Source organism: Sphaeramia orbicularis, chromosome 24 (genome assembly GCF_902148855.1).
Source record: "Sphaeramia orbicularis chromosome 24, fSphaOr1.1, whole genome shotgun sequence".
Classification (NCBI taxonomy): Eukaryota; Metazoa; Chordata; class Actinopteri; order Kurtiformes; family Apogonidae; genus Sphaeramia; species Sphaeramia orbicularis.
In genome coordinates, this window is record NC_043979.1 from 17,299,896 (window position 1) to 17,314,533 (window position 14,638).

Consider the following 14,638-nt stretch of genomic DNA (forward strand, 5'->3'; position numbering starts at 1 on the left):
CCACGAGGAGGTTTTCACTTCAAGAAACGCAGCTTCTTTTATGAGTTTTGGATGTTTGTAGATGCTTTCACGCAGGACATTTAAATTAAAGCATTGGCTTGAGTCTTCTAGCAACTTCTGTAACGAATACTGACTGAACGCAGAGACTGTAGACCACAGGTGTCAAACATACGGTCCAAGGGCCAAAACCGGCCCGCCAAAGGTTCTAATCCAGTCTGGATGAATTTGTGAAATGTAAAAATTACACTGAAGACATTAACAGTCCAGGGTGTCAAAATCATTTTAGTTCAGGTTCCACATACAGATCAATATGATCTCAAGTCAATCACACCTGTAAACTATAAACTGTAAACTATATACAGGGTGGGGAAGCAAAATTTACAATGAACATTTAGTTGTTTTTTCTCAGGAGGCACTACATCAATTGTTTTGAAACCAAACATATATTGATGTCATAATCATACCTAACACTATTATCCATACCTTTTCAGAAACTTTTGCCCATATGAGTAATCAGGAAAGCAAACGTCAAAGAGTGTGTGATTTGCTGAATGCACTCGTCACACCAAAGGAGATTTCAAAAATAGTTGGAGTGTCCATAAAGACTGTTTATAATGGAAAGAAGAGAATGACTATGAGCAAAACTATTACGAGAAAGTCTGGAAGATACTATTAAAGAAGAATGGGAGAAGTTGTCACCCCAATATTTGAGGAACACTTGCGCAAGTTTCAGGAAGCGTGTGAAGGCAGTTATTGAGAAAGAAGGAGGACACATAGAATAAAAACAATTTCGATTATGTACATTTTCTTGTGGCAAATAAATTCTCATGACTTTCAACAAACTAATTGGTCATACACTGTCTTTCAATCCCTGCCTCAAAATATTGTAAATTTTGCTTCCCCACCCTGTACTATCATAATAACCTATAAATAATGACAGCTCCAAATGTTTCTGTCTTTTTTACTGTAAAAAGTAAAATTACATGAAAATTTTTACATGTACAAACTGTCCTTTCACAAAAAATGTGAATAACCTGAATAACCTGATGTGTTTAGAGAAGTAACTCCTGTTTTAATAATATTCTGCCTGTCACTAAATGTTTTGTGTATTTGTAGATCCACTGTGATCTGTACGTTGTAATGCACATGTGTGGATGAGGCATAATATTGTTAAAATTCCACTTATTTTTCTTAAGACATTTCAGGTTCATGGAAACTGTAGATGTAAACATTTTCCTAATGTACTTGTACTTGTTGACTGATATTATTTTCGAAGTGTCTAAGTCCACAGTACTGTGGGACTAACTTTCTCATTTGTCTGTTACCTCAGAGCCAATCAGAGCCCTCTTCTATCATGTGTAGACTGGTACCCCGTCACCCTGCTGACACAGAACTGTGACAATATACATCACACATATGCCATGTGCCTCTATGACCACATGACAGTCCTCATGGGATTTTTCTTTTGCAGATTCTAAAAGTTTTGCGTCCATACACATATAATTTCAAGAAATATCTGTGTTCAGGTGGAAACGGGAACCTATATGTGGTGCTGTACACAAACACAGACAGAGCCACAGGATACACTAAAGTCACAGAAGAATGTAGTGAATGCACATAAGGTTACGTCTGTGGTTTTCTTGTTCTGGTCACATGGTACTATGGCGTCATCGTTTCCAAACAGTGGTGTTTTTACTATCCATACCGCAACACCAGGGTGGCATTGTGAGATTTTTCCGCTTTGGGACCCGTTTTCCAAAAATACTGTTTCAGGGCACCGACAACACCGGTATCATGTGGACGAAAGAAGCAATATTAAAGTTTTGCAGATTGACATAATTTCATTGTAGTGTGTACGCCATATATGACCACAGTACTGAGGCAACAAGAGGTGAATGAGTTCATGGAACAGTATCTGTGATCGGCTCTGCGGCAACAAAATATCGTTTCTGCTTATTGTCACAGTACAAATGCTAACATCTGATTGGCTCTGTGGCCACAGACAAACCCATATTTCGTGCCACAGTACTGTAGCAGTAGCCAGTGTTTTTATTTTACTGGTCCGTCCCACTTCAGGTCACATTGGGCTGAATGTGGCTCCTGAACTAAAATGAGTCAGACACCCCTGCTGTAGACTAAAGCTGATTATTGGATACACTTTGGATCACACATGTCAAACATGCGGCCCGGGGGCCACATCCGGCCCGCCAAAGGGTCCAGTCCAGCCCTTGGGATGAATTTGTGAAATGAAAAAATTACACTAAGATATTAATCTTTTTAGTTCAGGTTCCACATTCAGACAAATTCAATGTCATAATAACCTAGAAATATTCACAACTTTAAATTTTCTCTTTGTAAATGTAAATATTTTCATGTATTTACACTAAAACAAAGTATAATTTCACAAGAAATGTGAATAACCTGAACAAATATGAACAACCTGAAATGTTTTAAGAAAATTAAGTACAATTTTAACAGTATTCTGCCTGATATTAAATGTTTTGTGTATTTGTAGTGATCTGTAAGTTATAATGAACATGTGTAAATGAAAAACTGAGGCAGAATATTGTTAAAATTACACTAATTTTTTTTCAGTTTGCTCATGTTATTCACATTGTTTGAAAGGATAGTTTGGAGATGTAAATATTTTCATTGTTTAATTCGACTTTTTTCACTCTAAAACATAGAGAAAATTTTGGAGTTGACATTATTTATATATAATTATGTTATTATTTTACTGGTTCGGCCCACTTCAGATCAAATTTAGCTGAATATGGTCCCTGAACTAAAGTGAGTTTGACACCCCTGCTTTGGATGAACAGAGCTGGTCAGGATAAGAAAACAACACAAAGACCGAAAGTTCATCAACTCTACAAATAATATCAAGTAGAAAACACTGAAATGTGAATCCCCTGGTACATCTCTTCTTCAGCTTAAGATCTAACATCTTTGCTTCGAACTTTACATATTTTTTTAAATAAATGAACAACATAAACCTGCACTAATAACTCTGCAGTTGCACTCAGCCCTTGGGAACATTTTGGCAAAGCTAGAAAAAGCTTCCAACCTACTGACTTAAAAAAAAAAGAGGTAAAAGGACAGTCGGTGCTGGATTTCCATTTGCCAGGAGGACAAAAAAATGGCTGCTGAGACGCAATTAGGTGTGTTTGCAAATGCATTCACTGTATTTGTGGTAATGTAATATATTCAGCATTATCTTTGTACAGTGTTGTGTATGCAGCTTGTTCTACCGTCAAAAAAAAGAATGACTCCTTTAAAGTCTAGTAATAAATTGATCCCTCAAGGACTGAAAACCTCTGACCAGATCTTGCACCGTGTGGTCTTTTCAAATTGCCTGATTGTGAGTCTTAAAACCATCTTGCATTGTTTTTTAATTGGCTGATCGTGTGCTAAAGTAAGATCCCATGTCTTTTACTAAGGCGCAGATCAACAAAATAGGATTTAAGGGGCATTAGTATAAACAAGACACTCCTATTATTCAGTCGGAGGGGGTTAGGAGTTAAACTAAGGAGCACCGTTTCAGAGGTCACTGATCTGAGCTCTATTCATAATGCATCTGATTCACCATAAAGCAGGGGTGTCAAACTCATTTTACTTCAGCCCAATATGATGTGAAGTGGGCCAGACCAGTAAAATAGTAACAGAGAAATAAGTAACATTACATTATGAAAATGTTTACATCTACAAAGTTTCCTTAAAAATCTGAATCACATGAACAACCTGAAATGTATTCAGAAAAATAACTGCAATTTTCATATGTTTATCATTTAAACAACTTACAGAGCACAGTAGATCTAAAAAAAAATACACAAAACATTTAGTAACAGGCAGAATATTGTTAAAAATACACTTAGTTCTCTTAAGACATTTCAGGTTGTTTATATTTGTTCAGGCTTTTCACATTTTTGGTGAAAGGATAGTTAAAAATGTCATGTCATTTTACCTTTTTACACTAAAACAAAGAGAAATATTTGGAGTTATCGTTATCATAACCCGTAAATAATGATAACTCCAATTTTTTCTCTGTTTTCATTGGTATGGTACTATTTTACTGGTCTGACCCATTTGAGATTGAATTGGTCTGTATGTGAAAGCAGAATTACAATAATTTTGACACCACTGATTGTTAATGTTTTCATTTTTGTGAAAGGATAGTTTGTAAATGTAAGTATTTTCATGGAAATACTTTTTTTTTTGCATGAAAACAAAAAGAAAAAATTATAGTTGTCATTATTTATAGGTTACTCTGATAGTATTTTCCTGGTCTGACCCACTTGAGGTCATATTGGTTTATATGCGTCCCCTGAACTAAACCTAGTCTTTCTATCTTAGGTGTAATTTTTGCATTTAACAAATTCATCCCTCTGGCCGTATGTTTGATACCTGTGCCATAAAGCATTTAACGCAATTGTTTTTTTGTTTTTTTAATCTTTATTTCAAACATGTAGACTGTGAAATCAAAACAAAACCAAATAGCAAAATATCAGTAATGATATGTAAAAGGTTGATAAGTAAACAAAAGAGAAAAAAAATTAAAATAACTAAAATAAAATAAAATAAAAATAAATACACTTAAACATGCTTGAAAAGGAGTAGGAAGACATAAAAACTTATATACTCCTACCCCCAATCTCTACTCCTTATGATCTCTATATAAATAGTAAGAATTATTATTTTATATGAATATCAATATAATAATAATAATAATAATAATAATAATAATAGGAGTAGGCGGTGGAATTGAAACGACTCCTGGATATTTACCCTCACAGCCTTTCTGAGCATAAACAGCGGAGCCCATACGATCATTACTGTATGACAATGTTACCTTTAAATGGCAATCACGAGTTTGCGGTCTTGACAGAGAAAGTCAAGTATGATGATATCGAAAGTGTTCAACAGTCGTGAGAACACTGTTGCTAGGCAACTATAATAGAGACCCAAAGATTCCTTGTTCCTCTGACCAAAGATTAAAGTAACGCATACATATGAATGAATATACTAATAGTGTTGCAATATGTGCATTTTTCCATTTCAGATGTCACAGTAGAAATGAAAAACGCATGCATATGGTCATGTTTTTTTATGCCTTAATGTCATAAGAACAGTTTAGTAGGCGTGTTAGGAAAATGAAGCCATAATGAAGAAAAAGAGACCACACATGTGAGAATTTTAAGCTTCATCACGGTAGACTGTGGTGCGAAAAGGGAATCAACAGCTCTATTAAGATACAGAAGGTGATGGTAACAATGGCAACAAGTCCCCTGAGGCAAAACATCTCTGCACTCCTGTGTCTAAGCTTCTGTGCCCAAATGTGTGAAAGTGGATCTATGACAGAAGTCTGCGGGTGCTGTCACCTGTCTTACCTATCATGGGTGATTCAATAAAACTCCAGCTGTTGCTCTGCGGCACGTAGGACTGGAGGACGCCCGCCGAGCGCCCGGCCTCGTTCACACCTCCGAACACATACACCTTCCCTCCGCACACTGTTGCCGCCGCTGAGTGGACCGGTTTGGGCAGCGGAGACACCGTTTCCCATTGGTTTGTGATAGTATCGTACCTAGACAGAAGGAAAAAGGATGTGCTTTTTAGTATTTTTTCCCCCCATTTGTTTTCAACAGCGTAATTGCATTTGTGACCTTGAATGGTTTAGAATTAAAACCACAAACAATCTAAGAGGGATAAAATGTAGGTCATGACCCCGTTTCCATTAAACACCACAATGGGGAGTCTCTTTATAACTTCTAATGATTTATAAGCTATTCTCACCCCCTGCAGTTTATAACCACATATCAATAGTATACAACAACACTCTCATTTTAAAGTTCCCGTTGCTCGGAATTCACTGTGAAATGCTGGTTTTGGCTGCAGGGCTGACAGATATAATTAGCAGAATGCCTACACCACCAGGGAAGATGAAAAAGACCAACCATTACGTACAATGACAGCAATTAAAGCAATTACACAAAGCAACATATGTTGGGAGCTACAAGCCATTAGTCTCTAGAGTTGGGCTGTGTGTCAGCGCTGAGCTTTGGACCTTTCTCACTGAGCTCTCTTTGGCAGACACTTCAACGTTGAGCCTAAAACTCAGCCGACCCCGACCGGCACAGACGCACCCAGATGAAAGGGTCTGACACAATGGGCTGTGTGAGAACAAGAGGCCGGCTTAAGGGATTGTGCCCTTGTCAGAGGTGCAAAGTGTGCATGTTTCTGTACATATATTTCTTCAATTTGCATTTGTGTTTAGCTTGTGTGTATTCTGGTGTTTGTGCGTGTGTGTGTTTTTGCCCTGTGGCTCCATTAGCGCAGTGTGTTAGCAGTGTAATCCCATGTCCATGGGCCCCTGATCAAAGCAGCCGAGCCGACAGCCTTCCAGCTGGAGAAGGCCTCATTAAAGAGCCGCAAACAGATCCAGGATCTGTGATTACAACACACACAGCTTTCTTAATCAAGGTTGTCTCTTCTCTTTGTTTTATACAAAAAAGTCTTTACATGAAAAACTGGATCCCCCAGGACAACAATCTCTACACTTCAAACACGCTTTACTGCTGATAAGAGCACACTTCCACACTGTCACTTACAACTTTCACAGGGGTCAACAACCATCATTAGGTATTTTGGACTAATTTTAGACCGCACACAGGTGTCTGCCTTTTCTTCTAGTGTTTTTTACTTTCATGCCTAACACTCATCCTCATCATACAGGTGTGTTGTTTTTTTTTCCCTCACACAACAGATGCTTTAATGTAGTTTTTCCTGTAGGATTAGAAGTCAGGCTGAATTTCAATGAGACCTGGAAGCACCGGTTGCATCCAGCTTACTGTAAGGCGCCTGTTAGATAAAGTGCGAGAGGAGACAGGTGAATTAGCCTTTGGGAATATTCTCTTCAGGGGTCTGATAATGTCCTTGGCGACAGCTGCTGAGGGAATGTGCTTAAATCGACTGGCAGCCTGAGAAAGCGGTGGCGTGGACACTCTGGGAAAGGCTGACTCAAAACGCCAATTAGCGGTGTTTAAACACGGACACATACACACCGGCATCAGGCGAGTAACTGAGTCCTGCAGAGACAGAAGCACAAACACGTGTCTCATTCTGTGGCAGGTGTAATTACCCCTCGGTCCACAATGGGAGAGGTTTATAAATTTAAGGGTCGCATACAGCGCAGTGAACCAGGTTATGGGACTGAGCGCAGAGCAAAAAAGAAAAACACTTTATTATGATGAAAAAAAGAGTGTGAAGACTCACAGTTCAGAATGTTTACAACGTTAGCTAGAAAATAGGCTTCCAATTGGACATTTCAACATGTTTTTGAGTAAATGATAATAACTCTGCACTTTCACTCAGTTCTAGGGAGCAATTTGGCAGAGCTACCCATATGCATATGTGAGAATAAATGTACTGTTGAATTTCCATGTATAAAACACACACTCCAGCCAGAAAAATAAAGCTGCCACCTGGATCTAACAAAGCAAAGAGTTTAGATCCGTCCATTGGATTATTATTGCAGTGGTTACTGTGTTCTTTAACTTTAACTGATGCAGTGAGTAGCTTGTCATTACTTAAAGGGGTCATATTTGGCCATACCCACTTTTATTAGTCTTTGGTACATTTATTTGTGTATTTGGACCCTAATAGTTCAACAAGTTTGAATATGAACCCTCCAGGTGCAGCAAAGCATAATTAACTTTGAATTTACTCTGAATTTTCATGAGCGTCTACATGATCTGTGAATTAAAAATAGGAAAATACAGGAATTACACCAAAAGATGCCAAATAAAAAGGATAATATTATAAAAAATTGGTGATAAATCAGTTAATAAAGTTAGAAATAGAGGAAAAAATTACTTGGGAACTGCCACAAAAGTAGATAAATGCTATGCTTGGGTCTGAATTCTTCATTAATTCAACTCCACAGGTCCATCTTCAACCCTATTTCTGATTAACGACACCAGAAAGGTCATTTGGAGCGCTGGCCCTTTAAATGCAAATGAGCCACTTCATGCCCCGCCCCCTCCAGGTTGTTGGCTGTGCTACTCTGTCCCGTTCAACCAACAACTGAACATTTTAGGTAATCAGGTTGAAGTCTGGACATATTTTCAGTATGGACTACAACCGCTGCTGCTGACAAACAATTATGAGAGAAATGTTCGTCGGAAGTCTTGACCTTATATGTGCAAATGTCGTGATGTAACAAATTAAGAAGGAATTAAAACGGGTTGCAGAAATCCACTCAGTTTTTGCCAAAATGAATATAAAGATAGCTTTGCAGCATCTGGAGGATTCAAATTCGAAATTTTTCAACTATTAGGGTCCAAATACACAAATAAACGCACCAAAGACTAATAAAAGTGGGTTTAGCATGGGTCCCCAACATCCTAGTTCATGCTGGAGGAACTGTGGAGCCCATAGAGCTAATCACACTCACATATTTTGGGTTTGTCCTAAGTTAAGTGTGTTTTGGAGGGAGGTGTTCAATGCCCTGAAGGAGGTTTTTAAAATGAACATCCCACAAAGCTTCACAGTGGCAGTTTTGGGAGTAATACCTGAAGGCCTGGATAGAGAAGCAGATAAATACCTTTTGAATATATTATTCACCGCTGCCTTAAAGTCTATAACCATCAGTTGGATGAAACCAGAACCTCCCTCATATAATACATGGATTCAAAAAGTTTGGGATATTTACCAGATGGAGCAGATCACATACTTGCTCAGACTTCAGAAAACCATATTTACTAAAAGATGGAATCCTATGTTACCTTTACTATTGCAATAATATTTACTGGTGATGCAAGAATACTCCATGTTATCAAGGTGCTGTCATTCTACCTCTGATGAAGATTCATATCTATAGCCTTTTTTTAAATCTTTTTTTATTTTTTTTATTTTTTGGAGTGAACATTGTTTGCTATAATTGTTATTGCTTTCTCAAATTTCATCATATGTGCCTATGGAGGTGTATGAGAATACATTTGCAGCTGGGTAGGGGAAAAGAAATGAATTAACTGTACTTGAATGTATAATCGTACTGTACTGAAAAAAGAGAAAATTTAATAAAAATTAACCCATAAAGACCCAGTGCTACTTTTATGGCCGTTCCCAAATTTAAATTTCTCTATATTTAACATTTCCTAAGTGATTTGTCTCCATTTATTATAATATTGTCCTCTGTATTTTGTATTTCATCGGTATAAATCAGGTATTTTCCTGTATTTAATTTACTGATCATGAAAATGTTCATAAAGGTTCAAAATAAAGTTGACTGTTATTATCTCAAAAACAGAGAAAACTGCAGAAAAAGTGACTTTTTCAGTGAAATATATCATTAACTGAACATAAAACAAGTATGTTCATCCGCTGTCATTGATCCAACTCCATGGGTTTTACTGGTGAATCAATGTTGTAGAAGATGACGGTGTTTCCACGGTAACTACGGAGCCTCTGAACGTCCAAATGGGTCATTTCTGATGACCATGAAAAGATGACAAACTGGATTTTACATCAATTATTTAATGTATTGATAGGATTAGTGGATCAACATGTATTAAATTTTTTAGATCAGTAGATGGTTTTGGTCACAAGTGGGTGTTTGGGTCTTTATGGGTTAAGTTAAAAAAAAAAAAAAAGTGGGTTTAGCAAAATATGACCCCTTTAAAACCTACCATATCAAATTTAATACCTTTAAAAGACTTTGTAAAGGTATTAAATGCAGATTTGTAAATTCAAGACTTTTAAGACTTTTTAAAGCCCCCTTAGTCGGTCTAAAACTTCATATATGTTTCAAGATTTACACAATTTTTGCAAGGGTAGTCAATACCGCATTTATATTTGCCAGGAGGACAGAAAAATAGCTGCTAAGGTCTAAATAGGTCTGTTGAAAATGTGTTCGCCATATTATGTGTAAAATGTTGCGGGTACAGCTCGCCTCCAGTTGAACCGAGAAGTACTTTACAGTGAGAAAAACACATATGGATTTCTAAATTTACTCTCAAGAACCAGATCTTGTAGACGTAGCCTGATCAGATGGTCCGATTGTGAGTTTTAAAACACTAGTATTGTTCTTTAATTGGCTGATGCCGTGGTACAGTAAGATCCCATCTCTTTAATACGAAGCAGGTCAGCAAAATAGGATTTGAGGGCGATTAGTAAAAACATGGCCCTCCAATTATCCATTCGAAGAGGTCAGGAGTTTTCGTAAAGAGGAACAAGCGTAGGTCAAACAAACCCGATGTGGACAGCGGTTTCAGAGGTCGTGGATCTGATTGGATTCATTACAGACGTGATTTACCGTCAAGCATTTAATGTGGACCGTAGCATTAGGACCGACGCTAAAAAAGATTCTAAGAGTGGGCGTATGTGGTTCGATTATACCTTCAAGGCAGAGGAAACGAGAAGAGGAGGAAGAAGGAGGAGGGAGAGAGAGAAAACACACACTGTGCTCATTACGAAAACAAAGCTTAAATCTCTCCTTCTCTTACATCTGAAGCTCTGTCAGACAAAATATCCGGACGGTGAATCGTCAGTCTCACGGAAAACACAGTAGGAGTTTATCTATCAACATGTAGCGCTGCATCGATTGCTTTTTTTGTGCGTGTGTGTTTATAGTCAAAGAATGATTGCCGCACAAAGCCGTGTAATCAGCTGTAGCTCCTGACAGGGTTGGCTTCATCACGCAGGGACGATCGTCTTAAAAAAATGCGACTGCGCTGTTGTAACAGAACAATGTAAAATGGTTTTTACTTCATGTAGGAGGTGAAACAAAAGGTTTAGGTGTGGGGAAAAAACACGGGAATGTGGAGTCTTGAGAGATTGTGAATGAAAGAAAGAGGCCACACTCCAAAGAATTGCATCAGAATATGCAACATGGATAAAGAAAGAGTACGCACATATGTCGACAAATGCGAATTCTAAGTGTTAGCAGGTGTAAAAGAGACACAGTGGCGTGATTGATCTGGTAGAAAATGACCTGACCTATTAGGAGAAGAATGGAGATGTTTGATGACAACAGGTGAACCAGGACAGTCGCTGTGGAAGTACACACACACACACACCTGCCATGTTTGCTTATGTTGAAAGCACACAGGTTTGCAGGCGACCCACCTGCTTGACTGCTCTGCATAACGCGCATGAAAAATTAGCTCCAGCCAAAATATGCTAACCTATGAGGAAAGCCTCTAGATACCAGGTGCAAGGACAAGGGTGAGGGCTGTTTGCACATTACACCAAAGTCTTCTCCACAGGCAGACCACATGTTTATTTGTGGGTGGTGGCTGGTTCAGAACGCAGCAGCGAGACTCTGCATAAGGTCAAACACGAGACTCGCTCTAGTTTAACATGCGACGACTAATATGGTTATATTACACTGGTCAACAACACATTTATTGTTTAAGTTTTTTGAGCTGATTTAGGATAATTTTGGTGTGCTGAATCCAAAAATCACATTAATTTTGCTCAATCAGGTCAACTTTCTGAACTATGCTACATATTGGCTTTTTAACATTTTTGCTTATATTTATGGGCATTTTCACATCATATGATACAAAATTCTTTCATATTTCTTGCAATAATGAGTTCTGAAGATTTTACTTTTGCCAATTTATGATTAATGTTTTTTTTAATATTACAGGTGAATGAAATGGCTTTGACTAGAAGATCTTGCAAAAATAAGCCTGACGTATTCTGCTACATCTGCGGTGAATACACCATTGTACCTAACAGGAATCAAGTGATCAAATGATTTTTTTTTTTCTCTTAAAACCTATTCTGGGTGAGAACTATATAAAAAATCAACTTATAAAGTCACCGAAATGTAATCAATTTTGTGAGAAGATAAAATTTTTCAAAATGAAATTAGCAAAAAAACCTGACCTGGTTGAGAAAAACAGATGTTATTTTTGGATTTAGCGGTGCAAAATGGTCCTAATTCAGTTGAAAAAACCTAGACAACTTGCAAAAACCATTTTTGTAACCCAGTGTTATGTGTGTGTTTATGTATTTTTTTTCGCTTTTTTCAGTATTTCTAAATTAATCCTTTATTACGGTGGCTGTCAAGGGCCAAACACATTACAACGGCCCAATGCGTCTCAGTTAAGAGAAAACAGCTGCAAGTACAGAAACTAGGGACGCACCGATACCACTTTTTTCCAGACCGAGTACAAGTACAAGTACTTACATTTGAGTACTTGCCGATACCGAGTACGGATATGAGTACTTAATAATACCACTATAGTTCTTTCTTTCTTTCTTTCTTTAGGATCCTCATCAAGGTTATTATTGTTAACGAAAACTAACAAAATGACGAAAACTAGAATTGAAAAACATTTTCGTTAACTGAAATAAATAAAAACTCGAATTAAAAGAAAAAAAACGATAACTGAAACTGTATTGTGTGCTTACAAAACTAACTAAAATGTATAAAAATCATGGATAAAATTCCCCTCGTTTTCGTCTTTGTCAATGTTAATATCGGGTAGAACATGTGAAAATTTCCTCTAAGATCAGCCATATAAGAGTGGTATAGAAGTCGGGAGGCCAACGGTGAAAGTATGGAAAGTTTCAGTTCGTTTTCACATAAGTGATGTTGTGTATGGATCACACCCCCACCTACATTACCCCCCCCAACCTGTTAAAAGGAATTTATACATCCTACTGAACATATGTTTGTGTCTTTGCTCAGTCAATGAGACGCCCTAACCCCACCCCCAAATAAAGTGTCCAGGGTTACCCGCTGATCAGTGCCTCACTAATTTCTTTGAATAGGATGGTGAGGAAGATAAAATATATGAAAAAAACCGAAACTAATACCAAAACTAATCTAAACACTTCTGAGGTCTCTACACTGGCTCCCTGTCTCTCAGAGAATAGACTTTAAAATTCTCTTACTAGCATATAAAGCACTGAATGGTTTAGGCCCAAAATACATCAGAGACCTTCTAGTCCAGTATGAACCATCCAGACCACTCAGGTCGTCTGGTGCAGGTCTGCTCTGTGTTCCCAAAGTCAGAACTAAACATGGAGAATCAGCATTCAGTTTCTATGCTCCGTATATCTGGAACAAACTACCAGAAAATATCAGGTCTGCTGAGAGTCTGAGTTCTTTTAAGTCAAGGTTAAAGACTCACCTGTTCACTGCTGCCTTTGACTAAAAGGCTTTTGACTTTTTAAATTTTATATTCTCTTTTGAAACTCTGCACTGCAACTCTTACTTTAATGTGTGTTTTTATTTTTTATTTAGTTATTTATTTTTATTTTATGTGTTGTTTTCTTACTTGCTGTTTTTAATCACCTTTTACATGTTTCATTTAAAATGTTTTAAATGTGTTTCTTTTTATTTCAATGTCCTGTGTGAAGCACCTTGAACTGCCTTGTTGCTGAAATGTGCTATACAAATAAACTTGCCTTGCCTAAACTAAACTAAAACTAAGCATTCAGAAAAAAATGACAGCTCATAAAAACTAGCAAACCTGCTCTAAAAACGAATTAAAACTGAATTAGAGAAAAAAAAGTCAAAACTAAAAACTAAACTATAATGAAAAATCCAAGACTATTATAACCTTGATCCCCATTAGCTGTACCATAGCTACAGCTATTCTTCCTAGAGTCCTCACAATAATCTTTACAACTTGTCAATGCGAATAACATATAATAATCATACAAAACAATTTTCACATACTACATAACATACAAAAAAACAGACAAAAATACAGACATGACACCTCCTTTAGGTCAGCAGCGGTATAGTATATAAAATACATATATTCACTTAACCCAGGTATCAGTCGTTTATGGTCAATAGATGCGTCTTGACTGACTTCTTAAATTTCATTTTACAGTTTTCTTGTGTGATGTGTTCCGGTAGTTTGTTCCATTCTTGCATAGCTCTGTATATTACTATTCTTTTTTTTTTTTCCTTCTTTTATATATATATATATATATATATATATATATATATATATATATATATATATATATATATATATATTTATTTATTTATTTTTACTTACAGGGTGGGGAAGCAAAATTTACAATATTTTGAGGCAGGGATTGAAAGACAGTGTATGACCAATTAGTTTATTGAAAGTCATGAGAATTTAAATATTCAAATCATATTTTACTGCATTTCTAACGGTCTTGTTGTCTACCTGAAGTTCAATTGCCATTTTTCTCATGGATTTGGTTGGATCCTTTAGGATTTTGGATTTGAGAGCTTTAATAAAAGCTTTGGTACGTTTTTCGTTGCTTCCTCCACTTCCAGACTTTCTCGTAATAGTTTTGCTCATAGTCATTCTCTCTTTCCATTATAAACAGTCTTTATGGACACTCCAACTATTTTTGAAATCTCCTTTGGTGTGACGAGTGCATTCAGCAAATCACACACTCTTTGACATTTGCATTCCTGATTACTCATATGGGCAAAAGTTTGTGAAAAGGTATGGATAATAGTGTTAGGTATGATTATGACATCAATATATGTTTGGTTTCAAAACAATTGACGTAGTGCCTGCTGAGAAAAAACAACTAAATGTTCATTGTAAATTTTGCCTCCCCACCCTGTATATTACCATTCTTTTCATTGCATTTGTTCTTGATTTGGGTAGTGTAAAATTACCTCTGGTTG

General features: G+C 36.9%; 1 protein-coding gene across 5 annotated transcripts in view; it reads right to left on the bottom strand.

Annotated features, from left to right (window-relative positions):
• Positions 1 to 14,638, bottom strand: part of klhl29 (kelch like family member 29) — a 434,041-nt gene that overhangs the window by 38,563 nt on the left and 380,840 nt on the right. For all 5 annotated transcript variants that reach the window (XM_030128391.1, XM_030128389.1, XM_030128386.1 and 2 more), the window contains one exon: positions 5,388 to 5,581. In XM_030128391.1, coding sequence (XP_029984251.1) covers positions 5,388 to 5,581 — 194 coding nt within the window. The remainder of the gene's footprint in view (positions 1 to 5,387; positions 5,582 to 14,638) is intronic.